This window comes from Suillus bovinus, assembly GCF_016758785.1.
Source record: "Suillus bovinus strain UH-Sbo-P2 chromosome Unknown EDB93scaffold_15, whole genome shotgun sequence".
Lineage (NCBI taxonomy): Eukaryota > Fungi > Basidiomycota > Agaricomycetes > Boletales > Suillaceae > Suillus > Suillus bovinus.
In genome coordinates this window covers 190,062-210,663 of record NW_024542071.1, presented here as the reverse complement: position 1 = coordinate 210,663, position 20,602 = coordinate 190,062, and the positions used below count along the sequence as shown (strand labels likewise).

At 48.2% G+C, this 20,602-nt stretch overlaps 9 protein-coding genes across 9 annotated transcripts; 3 read left to right on the top strand and 6 right to left on the bottom strand.

Moving 5' to 3' along the window:
* Nucleotides 1-22: 22 nt before the first annotated feature.
* EDB93DRAFT_209246 (uncharacterized protein) lies at nucleotides 23-2,268 on the bottom strand. The gene is made up of 3 exons (XM_041455712.1): nucleotides 1,691-2,268; nucleotides 879-1,636; nucleotides 23-818 (listed from the first exon to the last, which is right to left on the bottom strand). Exons 1-3 carry the CDS (start codon nucleotides 2,154-2,156, stop codon nucleotides 195-197), a joined length of 1,848 nt encoding a protein of 615 aa, XP_041309541.1. The 5' UTR covers nucleotides 2,157-2,268; the 3' UTR covers nucleotides 23-194.
* A 684-nt stretch (nucleotides 2,269-2,952) lies between these two features.
* EDB93DRAFT_209220 (uncharacterized protein) lies at nucleotides 2,953-3,404 on the bottom strand. The gene has a single exon (XM_041455711.1). It carries the CDS (start codon nucleotides 3,281-3,283, stop codon nucleotides 3,056-3,058), a length of 228 nt encoding a protein of 75 aa, XP_041309540.1. The 5' UTR covers nucleotides 3,284-3,404; the 3' UTR covers nucleotides 2,953-3,055.
* A 244-nt stretch (nucleotides 3,405-3,648) lies between these two features.
* On the bottom strand, nucleotides 3,649-4,975 carry EDB93DRAFT_1081894 (uncharacterized protein; the record flags this gene model as incomplete). The annotated part of the gene is made up of 4 exons (XM_041445658.1): nucleotides 3,649-3,903; nucleotides 3,952-4,056; nucleotides 4,130-4,532; nucleotides 4,590-4,975. The coding sequence occupies 4 exons, from the start codon at nucleotides 4,973-4,975 to the stop codon at nucleotides 3,649-3,651; spliced, it is 1,149 nt and encodes a 382-aa protein (XP_041309539.1).
* Nucleotides 4,976-6,026: 1,051 nt separating this feature from the next.
* On the top strand, nucleotides 6,027-8,679 carry EDB93DRAFT_209137 (pyridoxal phosphate-dependent transferase). Its single transcript, XM_041455710.1, has 3 exons — nucleotides 6,027-6,851; nucleotides 6,906-7,589; nucleotides 7,641-8,679. Exons 1-3 carry the CDS (start codon nucleotides 6,339-6,341, stop codon nucleotides 8,463-8,465), a joined length of 2,022 nt encoding a protein of 673 aa, XP_041309538.1. The 5' UTR covers nucleotides 6,027-6,338; the 3' UTR covers nucleotides 8,466-8,679.
* Nucleotides 8,680-8,730: 51 nt separating this feature from the next.
* EDB93DRAFT_1134125 (uncharacterized protein) lies at nucleotides 8,731-10,386 on the top strand. The gene is made up of 6 exons (XM_041449061.1): nucleotides 8,731-8,825; nucleotides 8,879-9,338; nucleotides 9,395-9,537; nucleotides 9,585-9,836; nucleotides 9,888-10,049; nucleotides 10,104-10,386. The coding sequence occupies exons 1-6, from the start codon at nucleotides 8,788-8,790 to the stop codon at nucleotides 10,246-10,248; spliced, it is 1,200 nt and encodes a 399-aa protein (XP_041309537.1). The 5' UTR covers nucleotides 8,731-8,787; the 3' UTR covers nucleotides 10,249-10,386.
* Nucleotides 10,387-12,260, bottom strand: EDB93DRAFT_1134123 (uncharacterized protein). The gene is made up of 2 exons (XM_041449060.1): nucleotides 11,881-12,260; nucleotides 10,387-11,822 (listed from the first exon to the last, which is right to left on the bottom strand). Exon 2 carries the CDS (start codon nucleotides 11,818-11,820, stop codon nucleotides 10,435-10,437), a length of 1,386 nt encoding a protein of 461 aa, XP_041309536.1. The 5' UTR covers nucleotides 11,821-11,822; nucleotides 11,881-12,260; the 3' UTR covers nucleotides 10,387-10,434.
* A 547-nt stretch (nucleotides 12,261-12,807) lies between these two features.
* Nucleotides 12,808-14,911, bottom strand: EDB93DRAFT_1134121 (uncharacterized protein). Its single transcript, XM_041449059.1, has 3 exons — nucleotides 14,550-14,911; nucleotides 14,282-14,468; nucleotides 12,808-14,226 (listed from the first exon to the last, which is right to left on the bottom strand). Exons 1-3 carry the CDS (start codon nucleotides 14,829-14,831, stop codon nucleotides 12,923-12,925), a joined length of 1,773 nt encoding a protein of 590 aa, XP_041309535.1. The 5' UTR covers nucleotides 14,832-14,911; the 3' UTR covers nucleotides 12,808-12,922.
* Nucleotides 14,912-14,931: 20 nt separating this feature from the next.
* Nucleotides 14,932-16,139, top strand: EDB93DRAFT_1082009 (WD40-repeat-containing domain protein; the record flags this gene model as incomplete). Its single annotated transcript, XM_041445663.1, has 6 exons — nucleotides 14,932-15,149; nucleotides 15,215-15,369; nucleotides 15,429-15,465; nucleotides 15,518-15,675; nucleotides 15,724-15,947; nucleotides 15,999-16,139. The coding sequence occupies 6 exons, from the start codon at nucleotides 14,932-14,934 to the stop codon at nucleotides 16,137-16,139; spliced, it is 933 nt and encodes a 310-aa protein (XP_041309534.1).
* Nucleotides 16,140-16,597: 458 nt separating this feature from the next.
* EDB93DRAFT_1327199 (kinase-like domain-containing protein) lies at nucleotides 16,598-20,514 on the bottom strand (the record flags this gene model as incomplete). Its single annotated transcript, XM_041455077.1, has 16 exons — nucleotides 20,043-20,514; nucleotides 19,858-19,951; nucleotides 19,748-19,804; nucleotides 19,498-19,683; nucleotides 19,406-19,436; nucleotides 19,316-19,353; nucleotides 19,050-19,265; nucleotides 18,786-18,998; nucleotides 18,586-18,723; nucleotides 18,485-18,532; nucleotides 18,236-18,427; nucleotides 18,145-18,175; nucleotides 18,054-18,091; nucleotides 17,791-18,006; nucleotides 17,489-17,734; nucleotides 16,598-17,431 (listed from the first exon to the last, which is right to left on the bottom strand). The coding sequence occupies exons 1-16, from the start codon at nucleotides 20,111-20,113 to the stop codon at nucleotides 16,598-16,600; spliced, it is 2,649 nt and encodes an 882-aa protein (XP_041309533.1). The 5' UTR covers nucleotides 20,114-20,514.
* Nucleotides 20,515-20,602: the final 88 nt, after the last annotated feature.

The window sequence follows — 20,602 nt, the reverse complement described above, 5'->3', positions numbered from 1 at the left end:
GATTACATGTCGATACAGTACATTAGGAGAGGTATAACGCTAACTACAATGGGCCATACGAATATCAGAGCGTGGCTCTCCAGAGACGAAAAGAGTGATAATACAACAGAGGGCACAAGAAAAATAAAGATAGGATAGAGCAGATAAATGATGACGCAAGGATAATGTATAGCACAGATGAGTACAATGAATGATCATGCGACCTGACTAGCCAACGAAGGATTCATACTGTGCTCTCGTAATGTCTGGAATTCGAACGAGTCGTAGGTGTTCATGGCATATTGGGGGATGGAGTACATGTCGAAGGGTTCCTGGGAGGGAATGAAATCAAAGGCAGCACGCTGTTGATGGTCGGCAGGTACACTTGAAGGCATTGTGATATTGTCCCGACTTTGCAAGTCCCAAGGCGGATTGTGGGGGTAAGCGCTAAGCGGTGACATAGGTGACGGGGCACTTGCAAGTGCCACAGACGGGTCTACGGGATAATGCGAAGGATCCATACTCGGGACAAAGTAAGGTTCGTGGCCTGGATAATATCTGGGAACTACGTCTGGGCCCACGTACACTGACTGGAGATGGTCTTCTGGCATATGGTAGAACAGGGAATCGTCGATGGGTGACTCTAGCTGAGGCGATTGGGCTTGAGAAAATGGTGAGAGATGAGACTGGGGCCTGTGCAATCCCTCGAAATGAACGCCGTCGCCGAACGACGGAACGAACTCCACTTTCGGCTGGATGTGGGTCCGCTGTGCGGGCGTCTGATAGGAAGCTGACTGGCTGCTTTCCTTCGTTGGGATAGGCCCAAAGTTGCTCAGGGACTGTAAGTCCTTTAGTGAGTCTCGCCTAATACGGAGTAGGAATGGAAGAACACCACTTACGTATTTAGATATGATCTTATCCAGTGCTTGGGGAAGCAACTTCCAATCAAAGACCTTGAGATCTTTTTCGATCTTACGCGGCTTAGGATCTGGGAAATCCATAATGCGCTGGAATAGACCTTCAAAGCCTGGGCGCGACTTCGAGACAGTGGTAGGCCGTAGGCCTTCGAGGTTACGTCTAATGCGGTTCTTCTCCTCAACAACGAACTCTGCAGCGACGAGCCTCTGAAGCAGATGGATGATGTCAACGGACGTAACGCAGCATGAGTCAGTCTCGTCACGGTAAATACATGAGATGACGATGTCTTTCGCATCATAGTCGCCGGGTGAGATGCGCTCTGCCGAAACGAGGAGTTTATTGCCATCTCGGATGCGTGAGAAGCGAACAAGGCGCCTGCCAGCTTGCATTTCCACATCATCCCAGTTATAGCAGAAGCTGTCGAGGACGACCATGATGTCGAGGCTTGCAGTGGCACCGTCTTCGGAGATATCAATTGCTTGCCTTGTGCGCCGAAGACCCTGCATTTGTGGCTGAGGGCGCGTCAATGATTTTTGCGCCTGTGACTGGCTGGGTTCTGAGTCCGAAGACGACGCTGGGGTTGAAGGACGGCTGTATGGCTTAGACCGTCTCCTTGATCTATCTGACGACTCTGGAAGTGGAGCAGCAACGGTAGGTGCAGTCCGTGTGAGGGCCGAACTGTTTGAGGAGAAACTAGGTGTGTGCTTTCGCATCATAGTGGTCGAATTTTTTTCACGCTCTGTTGGAGGCTCGGTATTCAGAATACTATCCTTGGATGCTGTGGCATTCATACCTGATTCCCAGTATGTGAATTCACCGAATGTAACAGAGTCTAGCAATGTCTTATCATCGGCCAAGGCCTGAATTGTCAAGGGCAGGTTTGGCGAAGTAGTATTATGGCGAGAAAACGGAGGAACGTTTGCCTCGAGTTGCCAATGCCCGTAACCAGCTGGCCCGAGCTCACGGACCTTTGTGCCCACAGCCCGTCTACCGACAACGAGACGAATGTAGGATCCGGCGGCGAGGTCGGCAGTGCAATTAAAATTTACGACGACAGGAACGTTCTGTTCTCCTTCGGCGGGGGTATAACCCAAGACGTGCAAAATTCCGATGGAAGACGAAGGAATGCGCGGGTATGCGCCGGGAGGCGCTATAAAGCTTTGATGTCCGGTTACCGGACTGCTGAGGACATGCACCTCGCCACTGGAAAGTTCTTGAGTTGATTGAATGCCGTATGCCGGCATAGATTGTGTGGCCATTCCTACTCGGATCAGCGACTTAAAACTGTGGGTGTTGATGAGATAACCTCACCTAATAATGCCGATAGACAAGTTCTAATGGTAAAAAGTGAAGTATTCTAAGTTTTAAAACGTTTCGGGAGTGGTGAGCGAAGGAAGAGTACGATTTGGTGCGGCTGACGGAGTAGCCAGGAAGAAAGGACGTGAATATAGGCGAGTGGCTGACTTCAGTCAAAGTTGCGATGGGGAACGAAAGCACAAAAAAAAAAGATATTTGAGGACTGTCAGACGTGATCGATGCGGGGACAGAAAGAGTTGGATATGAATTATTGTCAAAAGAGGTGAGATATATAGGAGGCGAGTGTTTATGCTCTATACTAAATTTACATAAACTCCAAGCTAGGAATAAAAGAAGAATGGATTTCTTTCATTCGTCCTATGGTACACACTGGCACCATCTTCAAAGTTGATAGAGCAATGAATGGTTTACCCCATTCCTGCCTTTTTAAGTTCCAACAAGAGCATACCGCTTTCAGGTTTATTTCCAAATAGAATTTGTGCCTTCGGCCCCTTTGGGTCTGGCCCAACGCCGATCCCAAGATAACTGACAAACCACTTGGCACTTGTCAACGGTCAAATTTTATTCACTGAGTTCGCATTGTCAACCTCGATCCCCCCCCATTACCAAATGACTGTGGCAAACCTTTAATGGCATAAACTGTCCTCGCGGAGTTGTTGATTTCGCACTATCTTTCCGATGAAAATCATTGAAAGCTTTCAAGAACAATAGACTCTGAAAAATCAAATAGAAAGTGGGGTTCACCAGAACAATAGCTTAACGACGGGCCAATGACTGACAGGGGGAAAGCACGAAAACCATGAAGATGATCGACAATCAACTTGGTGCCTAGAAATTTGTTTTACATGGGATTCTGGTTGGTTAGATAGTGTATACAAGTGGCGTTCCATTCGTGTGGAATAAATCCCTGGTAAGAATCTCGTTTTCTGGCTTGACTCGAGTATCTATCTCGATTAGTATGCAGGCAGCGTACTACGGGTCCTGCGGAACGGTGATCAGGCCACATGTCACCCCACTTACAGCTTAGTTCATATGAAAGGCACAAAGCAAGGGCACATACTATATACATAGCTGCAATGACGACTCAGCCATTTTACATACTCCATCTGTGATAGCGCCGAGCCTACTCAAAATAATTCAGTGTCAGTATCAAATGTCATCAGATTGGCATCAACCTGGCTGTCAGCGCTGCGCAATGAAAAAAAACGCAGGCGATAATTCGTCTTGGAGATACCGCGAACAAGGCAGTATACATACGCTATTCCAATAACATCATTCAATCAGAAGAGCGTGTTGTGGCCAAATTAGATTCAGGGTCAAACCTAGGCCCGTTAACTGCAGACTTTACGTACGTCAATAATCAGTTCACATAATGCAATGGATAGATCAGTCACCAATACCTAATCTCCCAAGCTCCGAGCACCTGGTATTGAATCAGCTGTGCATGCACGTGACATGACGCGATTCCCAATGTCCATCAATATGATCCGCAGTTAGACTCCTGGTAGAACTAGCGTCTGGATTGGGGTCGTGATCATCTGCTTTGTTCGTATTGAGATCAATAGCTTGCTGAGCACCTCTAGGAATCCATAACCGCCCAGCTGGAGGAACGTGCCCCTCGGCCGAGAGTATCCTTTCGCAACTAGTACACCGATCAACAAAAAGTCCCTGATAAGATACCAAAAGATGCTTGATAGACAATCAGCACATGGAAAAAATAAGGGTTCAATGTCTTACAATGAGCGTCTGAAGAGGGACCTGTGGGTGAGACTGTACCATTTTTGCGATATGCTGAGACAGTACTTGGAATGCGAGATAATCGGATTGCATATGAGGCAGCTTCTATTCAAAAGTGGCAAGTACATTGTAGCCACAATCAGAAGACCAAATTTCAAAACAGTTGACTGATCCGTACCATCTCTCTAGGACCAAAGACGGTTACACTTTCGACAAGAAGTGGGTCCTCCAAGCAGTTGAACGCAAGGGAGACGTAAGCCGTGAGTACGTCTTCGATCGTAAATCGCAAGATCGCGGGGCTAGTCAACTTTGGTCGCAGAGCATTAGGATTCATTGATAGGTCAGGTTGTGGCGAGCGTGTTCTGGACCATAGGCATAGCCTACATTTCGGACGAAAGGTTTCACTAGTCCCTGGGCTAGGAAGTAACTTTATGTCACCTCGATTGAATTCTCGAATATATTCTACTAGTCCCTCGGCACGCAAGCACGGAATCTCGTCTTCAGTAGGTGGGAATAATGATGAAGTACGCGGTGGCGGCGGTATGTAAGGCTGAGGGGAGCCGACTGGCGAAAGTGGTCGCCTAGTGATATCATCATTATATAACGTACGGCCGTCACATGGAAATAATGGTGCTTACTTTCGTTTGCGACTATTTCTCTGGAACAAGCCAAGGTCGCTTTTATCTGCGTGTTCGCTCTCGCGGGAAACCCTTAGCGCCTCTTGTATTTTCTCAGTACGCAGGGCATCGGCTATGATTTTTAGGGAGCGGAAGTCTGGTGTCGGGGTCGTGTGGAATGGAGCTGCAAAGTCGTGATCGGCTGGGTCAAATGAAGATGCGAATTCGGATTCATGAGATAGTGAAGATCCAGATGGATGCCTCAATAATAACGAAGGTATATGTCGGACGGACTGAAGACGAGTGTGGAAGTCTGTAAGGGTTTGGATACGATCTTGGGTGCTAGGTCCAAGGTTTGAGGGAGTTTGAGTGACTTTTGGAGCAGTGGGCGTTGCATCCGCCCCCATCTCCAACTCAGGGTCTACTGACATAGCTGAATATAGAGCAGAGCTTGTACTTGAAACAAGAACTTCAAGTGGTTGTGGCTGTGTCAGCATGTCGTACATGGCACATGCTGTATACACCAGTATCGTAGCGGTACTCCTCTTTCGCACGGTCCTCGTACGACAATTCCATACCATAACACACTCTTCCCTCATACCCAGAGGGACGAATCAGTCACACCTCAACCATTGTCATTGCAGGGGTGGTGGGCCATGTAATGTTCAGAAGGCCGAGGTTAATGGAAAGCTAATTTGTTGACAGTGCTTACTATCCGGGCATTGATATTGGTGTAATTGACGACCTAGAAGCCAAATCTTGCGTGGGCACCACCACTCGCACCTCAGACTCGTAACAATGGTAACATCGACAATGATCTTGTAGGTCCTGAATACATATCACTTGATGCATTTACCCTACTGGAGCACGAGAAAGAGCCACGGAACGAGTGATGGTTGACCGATTTGAACGAAGTGTTGGAAGGCCAAGTTTATGATTGGAGCATGTTGACCAAGGTCTTGCACTGAAATCTGCTGTTCATGGCAGTTGATCATAGTGGGATGTGGATATGCTTAATCCTAGTGATACATCGTCGTACAAGCCTCGTAACACTCGCCAGGCGGTAGAAGTGGCGATTCTGCCACTCTGCCGGCATAACCGGAACAATTGCTCATAAATAATTCTGCCCCGTCACTTCTATGAATTCAATCACTCATGTTCCAGAACCATTCATTTTGGCATGAACCTCGTGTTCATATATGAACATTGCACCACTCGTATAAAGGTATAACCCTGGATACATCCGTTGTGACTCTGTGAGCCTTCCCATTGTACGGTCTAGCTCGATCTCTACGGGAAAAACAATTAGCTTCATTCATTCATGGTGGCTGATGATAGGGAACCCCAACTCCAGTCTCGATCAATGCTAAGAGCTCGTTAGAGAACGGTTCTCGTCTCGAGCACGGCCACTATATAGGTGCCTATATTGTTTCCTGGGCCTGACCCGCCATCTTCCGCAGCGCGGGTGTTGAATCATGGTGATGTGACTATTTTTCATATCATGACCACGTGGCAGCTGAATTCAAAAAGCCGTGGCATCGAAGAAGTGTGAACTTCTGAACAGGGACGATCCTTCCCCCGTCATTGTGAATCATATGAAACCCCTCATCATTAACCACTCTGCCAGGCTTATCAATCGCGCCAACTTTGTTGTTCTTTGGAGTTGGCATGTGTCTTATGAGTTGAACAGGTTACCATAGCATCCTAGTTTTGCTCCTTCATCGCCTCATCGTCCACAACTCGAGGATTATTTATTGGACAGGCAAGAAAATGCCATCTCCTATCGCTTTGAATCCGTCTACCCCTTCTCCGTCTATCTTCAAGGAGACAAAATCACGTAGTAGGTTGCCATTAATGTCGAGGGCGATGTCCTACCTTTCTGCAGTTCAACAAGCAGACACCCGTGCTCAGAGTCAGAGCAACTCCTCTGCATCATCAACTTCTACACGATCTTTCCCTTCCTCTGTCTCATCTTCTGAAGACGCCATCCTTAACAAGGATGATACGACCAACTGTCTCGTGAGCCCGCTTACACCACCCACCTCCAAAGTTTTCACTACCGTTCACACGGAGTTTGGTCACTGCACGAATGAGGCCTATCGCTGTGTCTCTAAGCATGACTACACCAGACCTTTCCGGGAGTACCCAATCGAGGAACCTCCGTACTATGTTCTCCTCACCACCTACATAAGCTACCTCATGGTCATCTGTTTTGGTCATGCCCGTGACTTCTTCGGAAAGTGTTTTTCTAAATCTCAGTTCACCCACCTTATGCCCCACAATGTAAGTGCCATCTCGATTATCACATCTATGTAATTCAGTTGATGCCATGTACAGGGATATGCACCGTTGAATTCGGATTTTGATTCGTTCTACACTCGCCGGCTTCAACGTCGTGTGGGTGACTGCTGTTCCCAGCCTGTTTCAGGTGTCCCCGGCCGCACCATTCTGATCCTCGACCGTTATTCCACTGATTATAACCTTACTCAAATCTACACCGGCACCAAGACACGCGCCTTGAATATCTCATCGTATAACTACCTCGGCTTCTCCCAGGCCCGAGGAGGCTGCTCAGACGCAGTCGGAGAAAGTATCCATCGTTATGGCATCTCCACCTGCGGCACGCGTCTTGAGAGCGGGAGTAGCGAGCTTCATGTGTCTGCTGAAGCCCTCATTGCACGTTTTCTGGGGACAGAAGACGCATTAATCAGTTCTGTGGGTTTTGCCACTAACTCCACTTTCATCCCTGCGTTGGTGGGAAAGAAGTCCTTGATTATTTCCGACGAACTTAACCACACTAGTATTCGCGTCGGTGCGCGCCAGAGTTGTGCGCACATCCGGATGTTTAAGCATAATGATATGTCGAGTCTCGAGTCCGTTCTGCGTGAAGTGATAAGTCAGGGCCAGCCCAAGACGCATCGTCCTTGGAGGAAGATCCTGGTTATCGTGGAGGGGTTGTACTCTATGGAGGGTACGCTCGTGAACCTGCTTAGGATTGTCGAACTGAAGCAGAAGTACAAGGTTCGTACTGCAGTTGCCATTTGGGATTATAATGTTGATGTTTTATTCAAGTTCTACCTCTTCGTTGATGAAGCACATTCAATCGGTGCGGTCGGTCCCCATGGACGTGGTGTGACGGACTATTTTAACATCCATTCTGGCTCAATCGATGTCTTGATGGGAACGTTTACCAAATCTTTTGGTGCTGCCGGCGGATATATCGCAGGGTCGAAAACCCTTATTGACGCTCTCCGACTGCACGGTCACTCATGTCCGTACGCAGAAGCAATGGCGCCCCCGGTGCTCGCACAAATTATTACATCGGTTACGAGCATCATGGGCGTTATTCCAACACCACAGCCGTCCAAGTTTCAAAACGACCGCAACCTTGCTAGCTCAGTTACGGCTCTAAAGGACAGTGCGGATGAGTTCCGACGAATGGTGCCTGCAAGCATGCTGCCGGCATGGATCAACCTTCATCCATCCCTCGCAGACGGATCCGAAGCTCGGATGCGTATCCAGCGTCTTGCCTTCAATTGCCGTTATCTGCACGCTGGCCTAAAAAAACTCGGTTTCATCATTTCTGGTCATCCCTTCAGCCCAATTGTTCCCCTGCTCATCTATAATCCGGGAAAATGTATGATGTTCGCACGTCTGATGCGTGCGCGGAGCATACCGATCGTTGTCGTTGTCGTAGGGTACCCCGCCACTGCGTTGGAAAAGGGTCGTGCACGGTTCTGCGCTAGTGCATCACACACAAAGGAGGACATCGATATCGTGCTACAGGCGTGCGATGAGGTGGGTGACATTCTAGACTTGAAACATGGTTCGGGTGAGCGGTGGGGGATTAATGAGGTTTGCGAGCGCGCAGTGGAGCTTGTTCACTCTGCAGTGTAAACGCAGTGTGTCTGCTTGGGAGTGAGGGTTTACAACTAAAAGGTGGGGCGAGGTGTGTGCTGCGCGTGGACAGAGATATATCAGGGGATGGGGGAGGGGACAGCTATAAACAATGGACTAATCAGGGCTAAATATCTATTGTACTCAGACGATGAATGTTGGTGTTGGATATTGAATGTTCAACCCTTCATCAATACTTAGGGGAAATTGTCCAGTGTGACTGATGATGGTGTGACTCTGTGACCTAAATGAGTTTTACACATCAAAGCAGAACCATCCTTTGACCATTCTACACAAATCTGCCAGGGTTGCTTCTCATTGTATGCTTCGCTTTACTGGAAAGAATGTTGCGGTGAACAGGTTTGTGCATTCCAAACCGTTCGTCAGCATACTGACATGACGTTCACTTCCAGCATCCAACCACGGCAACTACACTTGGTACTTTCGGGCCAACGTCTTGCTTCTGGTAGATTACAGCTGTATCACAATACAAGAGTTGGACGGAAAGTTTCAGCACGGTTTGCATCTACTTCCACTTCTTCCTCCAATGACAAGTCTAGTCATACCTCAAATCTACCACCTTCTGCCGTATCACCTCGCAAGCACCGTGTGGAGCTCAAGCCTGGCCCATTGAAAAGACCTTCACCATCAAGCGCGACACCAAGGCCTCAACCGACATCCTTAAAGCAAGCACACCCCTCATTTCCAGCATTTCGTCCTTCTCCAGTATCAAGTACACCTGATTCTGTTCCGTCTGCGATCGAACTAGCGAAACAAGACATAGCAGATGCAACTGCCCAGGGAGTCCTTCGACCACCTCCACATGATGCCGGTACCATCAAGCGCTTTACTCATCAGGCTTTCGAACTCCTTGTCTGTGTTTAACCTCATCGGCGCTTGCTCCCCTAATTTTTTTTTTACTCTTCCAGAAATTCTATTTCAGAGGGTTAAAAGCCATAAACACCCACCGTAAACAGGCAGCAGCAATTCGTTCACGCATAGCTACAGGCGGTGCCGCGTTATCCAGAGCGGAGTCGCGTTTCATCAGAACATTCCAGCAAGATGCACTGAAGTACACATCCGTCCATCTATCTTGATTTTTCTCAAACTCCCACCTAGGCTCATTCCGTTCGTTATTGTTGTTGTAGTTATGGAGGAACTCATTCCTTTTATTGCCCTTTACGTCCCTCGAATGTTGCCATCCACGTGCGTTCTTCCAGGTCAACGAGATCGTATCAGTGGGAAGGCACGCAACAATCAACAGTTGGCCCTCTCAGGGAATTGGCAAGTATTCGATCTTTTGCGGAAAGAAAGCGAAAACTCTGGCTTCATTCCAACTCTTAATCTGAAAAATCCAGGGGCACTGTGCGGGTGCGTACTCTCTCAAAATCTATTTTCAAACCTGTATAAGAACTGTTGTAGACTCATCGGTATTCCCGCTTGGGGGCCACTTCAACTACTTCGGTGGCGTCTCAACCACCACCTTCAGAACATTGCGTCTGACGACAAGATGCTCAAACAAGAGGCATATGGACGTGATCTCACCCTTCCAGAGTTGAGGGAAGCCTTGCAAGAGCGTGGAATGTAGGTATTCCATCTTATAAATAGCTTTTCCCTGATATCTGTGTTCTTTGATAGGCCTATGTTCAGCGCAACGAATTCCGCAGATGAGCTAAGGGCCCAGCTCAAGTGGTGGATAGACATGACAGAGATCATGCCCGAGGGTGCGGATGCTGTCAGCAGGCGCTTGTTCGTACTCGGTGTTATTGGATCGCACAAGTAAATGCTGTCGGGGTGCCCTGTTATTCTTTTGTAGCACGGTGTGGGCAGACAGACATTCTTAGACCTAGAGGTCAATCATAATATCTCAACTCCACTCGTTGTATTCGCTGGGTTGTCCCTATCAATAGAAATCTACCAGTCTAATACCTAGTGATATGTGCACATGAAATGTGTGAAGCTAAGTGTGCTAGGATGCAATGTCATACCAATGACAGCCGAATCCAGCGTTATCAACCCTCAAGTCAATGGCCAGTATCCTAAGCTGTTCACGGCAGCTAATCATGTCCAGAGGGTGTTTGAAATTGCGGTAAAGAAGGCGTTTGGCCGAACATGATGACCCACTGAACAACACCTTCACCGAATCAGGAAGCCATTCGTCAATGGTGGCCTCCCGGCTGGGGCCAAGAGCAACAAAGGCCAACTCCCCGAAAGATGGCAGAGACAATGAATCAAAGATGCGAGCTAGGGGTGTCACATTCCCAAACTGAACCGCGTCCTCTGACAGGTATATACTCAGTTTCTCCAAGGCCTGATGCTTGATGAGGGACATCGCATTAGGGGAAGGATTAACTATCTCCAAGTTTTCGCGGTGTAAAGAAAGCTTGATTTTCAGCTCAAGCAACGCTGGGAAGTCAAGGAGAATTTTCATGAAGTCGAGTTCTGCCCCTGGTCTGTCGAGTGTAAGGTGGGTGATCTGAGGAAATGTGGCACTTGGAATAAGGTTGATGAGTGCCTCCTTTCCACAAAGGGCGACGTGTGTGACATTCGACGTGCAAAGGGCAAGAGGATGTCCAGAGTTCACAAGGAACGACGTTGGCATGACGGATATTAAGATGTGTTTTACAGCGTAGGAACCGCTGGCAATGAATGCATCAATATAGCCGCGGCTGGCCTGTATATGAAGATCGCGAATTTGGGCCGAGTGTGATGTAAGTAGGCGGAAAAGCCCTGACTGTGTTGGATCATACTGGCGAAACCAATCCCACTTCTGCAGGCACACCACACTGACAGCCAACGGACGATTACGTGCCGCTGCAAGCCAACGGTCCACCATCGCCGTGTAGAAGTTTGCAGTCCAGACGCCCCAGTCATGAACATCAATAGAAGACCAGAGTTCTGGTGTTGCCAATGCAATGTCCCTCCAGCGGCGACAAATTTGGCAAAGTAACAGCGGGGCGGACAGTATGTGGGGAATGACATATCGATCGTCAGGAAGGCAGGATTTGAATATCTGCTGGAGAATTTCTGTAGGAAGGAACCTCGCAGGACTGATGCGAGCTTTGTTTTCCAGGATGCGAATTTCTACAGCGCGCCGCTTCACTTGCTGAACAGCCATGCGAACGTGTATTGCCTCGATCTCAGCCTGTAGGCTGTCAACCACGGAGTCTATGTTCGATAACTCTTCTGCATCTCTCTGCAAGGCAATCCGAGCTTCGTTGATCTCCATCTCTAATGAGAGAGAGGTTGCAAGCTTCATCGTACAAAGGACAGCATCCAATTGTTTGGTAGTGACAACAGCGACAGAAGCCATCGCTCTGCAGTGAACCAAAGATGTTTCAGTCAAAAGTGACATGCCTGTAATAACCTGGTTGAGATTGAGATCTCGTATGTCAGGTTATTATGGATTGCTCACTCTTTCAAGTTTGCGGGATGATGGTTCAAGTTTTCAACGGTACCTCCAAGATGAACACGAGGCCCAACATCGAGGTGAAGCCGGCCCAGTTGGTAATACCCGCGCTTGGGCTTGGCCGAACGTGTTCTATTACAAGCTAACCGAGATCGAGAAGGACCCGGATTCGTAGGCTTATTACTCGGGTGCCCACCGAAGGGATGCAGGCGACCATGGTTATGGTACGGCGTCAATATTCAATCTCGGCTCTACGCCAAGCAAGGTGTGGATAGCTACTACTTAAGTAGTAGCCTGGGCCACGGAATTCAGGTAGATTGCAAAACCTCATGCCAAGGGGAATTCGTAAAGTTGATCACCGGGATTTGGTTAGCCTCCTAGAAGTTGTCCGGCAAGTGCCGAGAAGTTGCCTGCGGCTCCTCACCATATTATGTAAGCCCCTGTCGTACGGAGCTTGCCGACCAAACACCCCTGATGTCCGACTCAAAAATCAGCCATTTCCTACTATTTATATATGATGCTGGGGAGAGTCTGGGGCAAGTCTGGGGAGTCCCAACAACAGACCGGCCATTTCCTACTTTTTATATATGATGAAACATCGTCTCCGTTTGGTCACAATTACAGCACACAAAGATTACTTCACGATCTGCATCGTTCCAACTTGGTGGTATCATGAGGTTACGGCGCTCAACACTACTGAGACGCCTACTAGTACAGTCCAAGCGTGCATTGTGATTTATATCGGCAAGCAAGCCGATGGTTCTTCCACTGGCAAATTGCGCAGTGACATAGACAACCTCTGTCAATCGCCGAACAATTTAATGAACTCGTCGCCGATACTGAGAGTTGAGCTTTCAGTATTCCACCTTTTGGTGTAACGGTTATGCGCGGGCAGCGGTCTGACCAAGTGACAAGACATTATTTTTTATGAGTCGACGGTCATTTATTTTCCCAGACCTGTAGCCTAGGAAAGGGTACATGCATTTAATTTCAACGTTGCAACTCGAGCACTAGTAAAATAATAAAGATACAAAATTCTACTATTCAATTAGATATCAAACCGTCGTTCTTCAATACCCCGTACACTAGCACTGACGATTCTTCGCTCGTCAAATGCAACGGTACCACATGTACTTCCACTATTTGTTCCTGCAAAGCTGCCTTTGGCAGGCCCGGCTATTTCAATCCCATCTCCGCCTTCAAGGTCCCACACCCAAATTGCTCCGTTTGCACTCAAGCTGACACAACGCCCATCCGCAAGAGAAAGCGTAGAAACAGAGCCCACAGGCCCGTGCAGAGTCCGGACAAACATCAATTTCGGTGTATGGACCGATGAACTTGAGATCGGGGGTACATGAAGGCGGTATAATTGAAGGTGGCTCGATGTGTGGCTCGGAGGTGAGATGTATGGGAGTGGCTGTAGATGTCCCTGTTGAGGCACTGTTCCTTCTGAGGACCCATGGGATACCGGAGAGATATCTGTCACATCTCCAGGGGCTAAAACGACCCATTTCCCATCCGTTTGTATATCCGCTACTTGTTTCACTTTACGGCCCCATTGGTCACGCATAAGCTGAAGTTTGTGCTCGTCTATCCACCCTTGCGGGATGTCAAAAGCACGGGTAGACCTGGTGACGCTTACTTCAAAGGCCCCCTGTGGTGATGACTCGCTGGAGGACGTAGCGAATGTCCGTTTACGTGGTAAAATGCCCAAAGGAGATATAATAAGCTCTGTAGCACCCACACTCCAATGGGCAGGGTAAACGGGAATAGCGTAGGCCATGACAAGTTTGTATGACGCTGTTGAGGGTATGGTGGACAGTACGAGTGATGTGGGGGGATGACTAGTGAAAGACGTGAGTGTTTGAGTGTGTGTGATAGAATCATTGCTCAGGTCGTATATCATGAGTGTAAATGAGTGCGACAACGTGACGAGCAACGGGTGATTATAGGCTGCATGCGTCACCGGAGAAGCGCGGTGCAGGGACGAAGGAACGTAGGTTTGCTTTGGAGTGGTGGCTGAGGACAAGGAAGAGTGATCATGTTCGAATATATTGAATTCTCCGGTCGTCAGGAAAGCAGCCAGGCGTATGATATGCGAGGAAGATAAGGAAGGTGGAGATTGATCGAGCGCTATAGCAGATATTTCCGCCACAGATGTAGCTAGAGTAGACCTGCAAAGCAGAGTCCGCGATATTCCACTGTTGTCCCGTACTAGCAAGGAGGATCCACAGGGATTCGACGAGGATATGGTGAACCCGCCTGCCAATATAACGTGCTGGCGAGGAAAGGCTGGCGGCGGCGCTAGAGTTGTTCCCTCAGCGTTAGTGAAGTGCTCGACAGAACAACGTCCTTGGAAATGCATATGAGAGAGTGAAAGAATATCGATAGTAACTGTAAGATATACCATTCCTCCAGTTCGAGCTGATGCGGTGCATCCACTTCCAGTCCAGAGTGTCATCAGCTGACGACATGGATGTAGAAGCTCTCAAGGGAAGTGGTTTCACTAATCTTCCATCAGTCAGACCATAAAACCCCTTGCCTCCCCTCAGCCGTGTTTTACCAAACTCTCTGATAAACAGGGTTTTCCAGAGCTACAAGCATAACCAGAGCAGTGGGCGATCCGAGTGTGTTCAACATTCATTCTCTTGTTGCCCAATTAATCAAATATATACCTGGTTGTCACTCGCGAGCCTCGAACAGTTTCTGTTCGTCCTGTGCATGGCACATAGATCTCTGCAGTTCAGGAACGAGAAGATAAACAAAATGAGTTCATCATAGAGCGCATTGTCAAATGTTGTGATAAGCCGATGCTCCTGCGACGAGATTCGAGTATGATGTAGCCTCTTCGCAGGCGGCAGAGGCACTGGGGACAATCGGTGCTTGGACATGGCAGTAGAACGGAGGAGAAATGCCAGTGTGTAAGAGGCATATGCATTGGCCCGCCGGCAATTCATAGGCCGAGCAGATCCGAGGAACTTCCAAATCTGGGGCAATGTTGTGCCAACATGTGGCGGCCGTGACCGCACTTGGCGTCCCTAAATTCGAGGGTTTCCAATGGCTCCTTCACGAGGACCACAAGCACTTGCTCGAACGCTCCATAAAACACTCTCGAATCACCGAGGACCTGTCCATGTTGTTCGGTATGCCAAAGGCACTGCAAAGTATGTTCTAAGTGGAGGACAGGATCGTACGATACGTCTCTGGAATCCAGAGCTTGGTACCGAGATCAAAAAGTTTGAGGCCCACGGATACGAGGTCCTTTCCATATCTGTGTCAGTCACATCCGCAGTTTCTTGGACTCCATTGAAGTTGACGAATAAGACCGTATATTGCGTAGGAGTCATGACAATGCAAAGTTTGCGTCTTCTGGAGGGGACCGCTCTGTCTTCGTATGGGATGTGACGGCGGGTGTGACGACGCGTAGATTGGCAGGCCATATGGGCAAGGTGAATGTTGTGGAGCTTAATGCAGATGCGACTGTGCTGGCGAGTGGTGAGATGATACCTTTCACTCAATGTGCAAATAACAGTGTTCACCATGCTTTATCATAGGCTCGTATGATTCCACAGTAAGATTATGGGACTTGCGGTAAGTATGGAATCGTTTGGACCCAGGGGTAATACCAAATTGTTCTCGGCAGGGCACCAGCGCGTGCGCCAATCCAAGTGCTCGAAGAAGCTCGTGACGCCGTGCAGACCTTAAACGTGGATGCAACCACGATAATTGCAGGCTCTGTAGATGGACATGTCCGAACATATGATCTTCGTAAAGGCGAACTACGTTCAGACTTCATAGGACGTAAGTGCTGTGGATATTTGTTAGACACATGTTGACCATGCCTTACAGACCCGGTCACCTCGGCTATCCCCTCATCCGATGGTACCACGCTTCTCATATCTACGCTTGATTCGCACGTCAGGCTATTCGATACGACCAGCGGTAAGCTTCTTAATGCCTTCACCGGCCACAATCACACGTCGTATCGCTGTCGAGCATGCTTTGGACATGCAGAAGCGACGGTTGTTTGTGGAGATGAAGACGGTGCCGTTTGGGCTTGGGACTTGGTTGATGTGAGCATTCAAGTTCACAAATGTTATTCCGGCACTTACGTTTGTTTCTAGGCTACCGTTTTGCAACCCAATCCTCCGCCAAAAGTTCATGACAAGGTGATCACTTGGACGGAGCATCACCCAATAGACCCTGGGGAGATGATTACAGGCAGCGCAGATGGGACTGTGAAAGTCTGGCGGCACCCAAGCTAGACTTCCCTTACTACAATAACTTATCTTTGGATATGATTGTCCTTTCGTGTGTTAGTGCGATGCAGATTGTGAAACGAAATATTCCATTATTAAATAGCGCTCATGCATAGATGGTTTGGAAGAGCGGCTCGCACGGCGTCATGCGAGAGCTCAAGCACGCAAGACACGATGAGTACAAGAATGAATTTTGAAAACCCTGAAAGCCAAGAGTAACATTCCCGCTACAGCAGTAATTAATGTTGATATAAAAGTAGCTGAAACGAAAACCACCTCGACCAGTTGAATATCATACTTACCTACAACTTCATCAGCGGGAAGTATCGCGCTACAGAGTGCTACAGGGTGCTACAGAGTACTACAAAGCACTTCGTAACAAATTACGTTTCCCTGATGTTGGAAGCCAGTCCAGTACGCACTTAAGCTACTGCATGATACGTGATGTGTATAGCGATCAATCCTTAGCGCGGCAGCAAGTCCGTTGGGCTACGTGCACATAATGTTTTTGCGACCTTCGAAGCCAACTGTGTCTTCATGCCACATCGACCCTCGAGGTCCTTCTGTAGTTTTTCCTGCGACTTCTTATACTCCGGGTCAGGATACCCGATCCATCGCATGAACGCGCTGCTTATCTTCTCATGCTTCCATCCCCTTGACACTGGTGTAACGGCTGCATACTCCTGGATGAGCTCACGCACGGCTTCTCTCGATGCCTTGTACTTCGTGTCTTCATTCTTCAGGGTCGTTACGCATGCATGCCCCTCCACGACTATTTGGGATGCCTCTAACGATGCACGGTTCCGCGTCCACCATTCCTCCATGACTGTCTCGTCCTCGAGGCACGTCACCACCATGACTATGGGGACTTGCCGCTGATATAACACTTCACGGAATAACTGGTAGTTGCTCTGCAATGTGCCATTGTCACGGCCTTTTTGAACGCAATATACCAATAAATTGGTACCGCCGCATGTATCAAGCTCGTGGAGAAGGCGGCTGGCATTTTTAATGGATCGGTGGTACTCATTTGGCTCGAGTTTTGGGTCATCGATGCCCCTCGTGTCGAAGATATTGTGTTGCATCTCGTCATCAAAAAGCTTGGGTAACACATATTTGGTCCATGTGAGGGTGCAGCGCTTGGGATTGTGCTCAGTTCTAGCGATGTCTTGGTCTGCGATGAGGTTTACGAGGGAACTTTTTCCGGCACCCATTGCGCCAAATATAACGATGTTTTTAGCGCTTTTCTGCTTTTCCATCGTGATGGGTATATTGGGTAGCTGGCGAATAGTTGCGTGCTGTGAGAATAATAGTTTGGCCTTGCATGAATATAGACAAATCATGAATGAACCTACATCATCTGTCGAAGCTTCTGTAGTGTCGGGACTGGCCAAAGCCTCCAGCTCACCCTTCAAAAAGTCTATAACCACCGAAGCAGATGGACGGGACACCATGGCTGACCAACACTCGCGAATCATATTCCAGCGTATATTTGTGAGATCAGGCGAATGTGGTGGCTCGGGATGCTCTCCTCTACGGATGTGTTCAACGACTGTCAAATTATTGGAGATTGTATGCCAAGGAGTACGCAGAGTTAATAGCTGAGTATAGCGGTCATGAGCAACAGTGGGTACAGGCTTGCGAGCTTCAGACTCACGTGGAGCATGATGCAACCAAAAGAATACATGTCGTTCTCTTTGGTCGGATTACCGCCACTGAGCAACTCAGGCGAGGTCCACCTTACCGCATCAAGTTGAACATGCGATACGTCGACTACGCCATTAGCTAAATGGCCACTCAGAATTTTTGCCAACCCGATGTCAGTGAGACATGCGCGGTATCTCCCATCCGATATATCCACCAGAATATTGGGCTGAAACTTTCTATGAGCAAAGATTCAGGTAAAGAAGTTCAACGAACACTTGTGACATCCCCGTGGACGATGCCCCGACAATGAACTAATGACAATCATATCAGTCGAAGGAAAACGATGACGGACAGAAAGACGGACGATGTTCAAGTGCAGAAGCTGTACCGCAAAGCTAGCGGGGATTGATATGGATGATTTAGTCTAGATGCATTACAAGTCAATATCAGCTCACCAAATCTAATTTGGACCTAATGCTCAGTTTGGCGCCCTGTTCCTGGATAATGCTAGGGAGCGTGGTCTCAACCCACGGAAAGACAAGGGCTGGCGGGACATCAGGTGGCCCAAACTCTCTTGCCGTTCCAAGAAGACGAATGATGTGATCATGCTCGAGGATCGCCCAGGTCTTAGTTTCGCGATGAAATCTCTGGCAATTGAGATTTTTAAGGATGCACAGATCGCAGAAGAATAACACAATTCTCACTTCTAACTCTTCATTTGAGATGCTAAACTTGATGATTTTGACAGCGACCTGGAGTACAGTAGTCAACAGCTACATCAATATCACGCCAGCAATAGGCGGACCTTGATAGTACGTCCTGATGCCTGTTTGCATTCACATTTATACACATTGGTAAAGTTGCCTCCGAGTCTTGGGGCAAGGTCCTTTATTTCACCAATGATCTGACCTGTCAGATCCACTGGTTGATTCAAAATGGGCGCCTGAATTAACAATAAATGCATTAGAATTTGCCATCGATTGTGATGTGTGAGAGCTGCCGAACCTGCAAGTCGTTAACCTCAAGTTGTTTGATGCATTCAAGGACTTCTGTAGACTCGGGGCGATCCTCCGGCTTTCGCGACCAGCATTGTTGAATCAAGTTCCAGTGACCATTGAGGATATTCTCGGGGCGTGTGGGAGTGGCTTTTTGCGACAGTGCAACAGAGATCGGAACGGAGTTTCTCTTCTCTTTCCATGGTATATCTCCTGAGATGATCTAAGCGGAGAAAATAAGGTCGGGACTACAGAACGACAAAATAGGCCGCACAAAGAAAATGATGCTTCCCAGGGAATAGATATCACTCATGAAAGTTGGTTTGGCCACCTCCCTCTCTATTCCAAGGACTTCAGGTGCACGCCATCGAGCATTGAGTTCAAGTGCCGCAGTCGTTGTTCCCCACTGCAACTCTGGCTCTCCTACAACTATCGCGAGACCGAAATCTGTGAGACGTGGATTTCCTTCACGATCGATCAGCACATTGCCCTGAGACTTGCAAATGAGTGCGACATCTACAAAGAGATGATCGTACACACGGGGTGAAGGTCTCCGTGGACGACTTTCTCCAAGCGAACTGGGTAAGCCTATTAATAACTGAAATAACGCCTAGATAGAAATTGACAGACGATAGTTGACGCCGCCAGCAACGCCCTTGGACTAGCATCAGGCGAATAGATGAGCACCTGTTAAATGTGATCGATGTGAATGAGGGACTCACCAATTCAACTCTAGCAGCAAGGGTTTTAGCGTCCTTCTGGAGGTATTGATCCAATGTCCCGGAAGGCATCCATTCTGAAACAAGAGCTGGCAACGATTCAGGAGAGAGATTTGCAATGTCAAGTAGTGGCACGACATAATCCGATTTACTGAGCTTGAGCCATACTGCGACTTCCCGATCCATCGCCTACAATGACAGACCATATAAAGGGTGGATGAAGTGTCATTTGAATCTACACAAGAAGACTTACGCTCTGAAGTTTCTGCAGAGATCTTCGAGGATTGATTATGAATACCTTCACTGCAACCTGGTATATATCATATACACGAGCCTGCAGTGCTCGGATAGACTGTCACAGACCTCGTTTTTGCCTTCATTAATGGCGCATCGATAAACCTTGCCAAACGAGCCAGTTTTAATTGGAGATATATGCTCGATTTGAGACGCAAGGTCGCTGATGGTGATGTTGTTGTATGTGTGCAGATGTGGCCCCATACATTTAGTAAGATCACCAGAGGACGCATGTTATGGAGTCGTCGACTCACTCTGCAAGCGCATTCTCCCCCATGACTCGGATGTGGGTGCTAAGCGCTATTCGACAACTTGAAGCAGCCATACACAACGAGATGGGTGTAAAGTTAAGTATGCACTTGCCTATACTGTAACGTTTATATGTAAGAATTTATGTAAAGGGCAACATGCCGCAAATTATCATGTAAGAAGGGACACGAGTTTGTAGCACCTGTGAACATGAATTCGAGGGTCTAGCTCGGTTCACAAACATCACCGTGTGGTCGAACTCAAGACCCTAGTGGCGCCGGGTCACAGGTTGCCGGCGGTCGCGAGGAGATTACCAGGTGGTGAGGGTGAAGGAAGGTGCAGGAGGCTACGAGGAATATTGTGCACGCGTCACGTCAGTTTGGGATCCATCCCGTCTTGGAGGTAATTTAAAGAACCGAGCTATCATGGAGGACTAGTGTGCTTACAAATTTGATGCATGATGCATGGTGGAGAACTTCGACTTTGCAACATTGCTTCAACGCGGTTACAATATTAATTATAAATCAATCGTACCGCATAATAAAAATATTCATTTATTTATTAA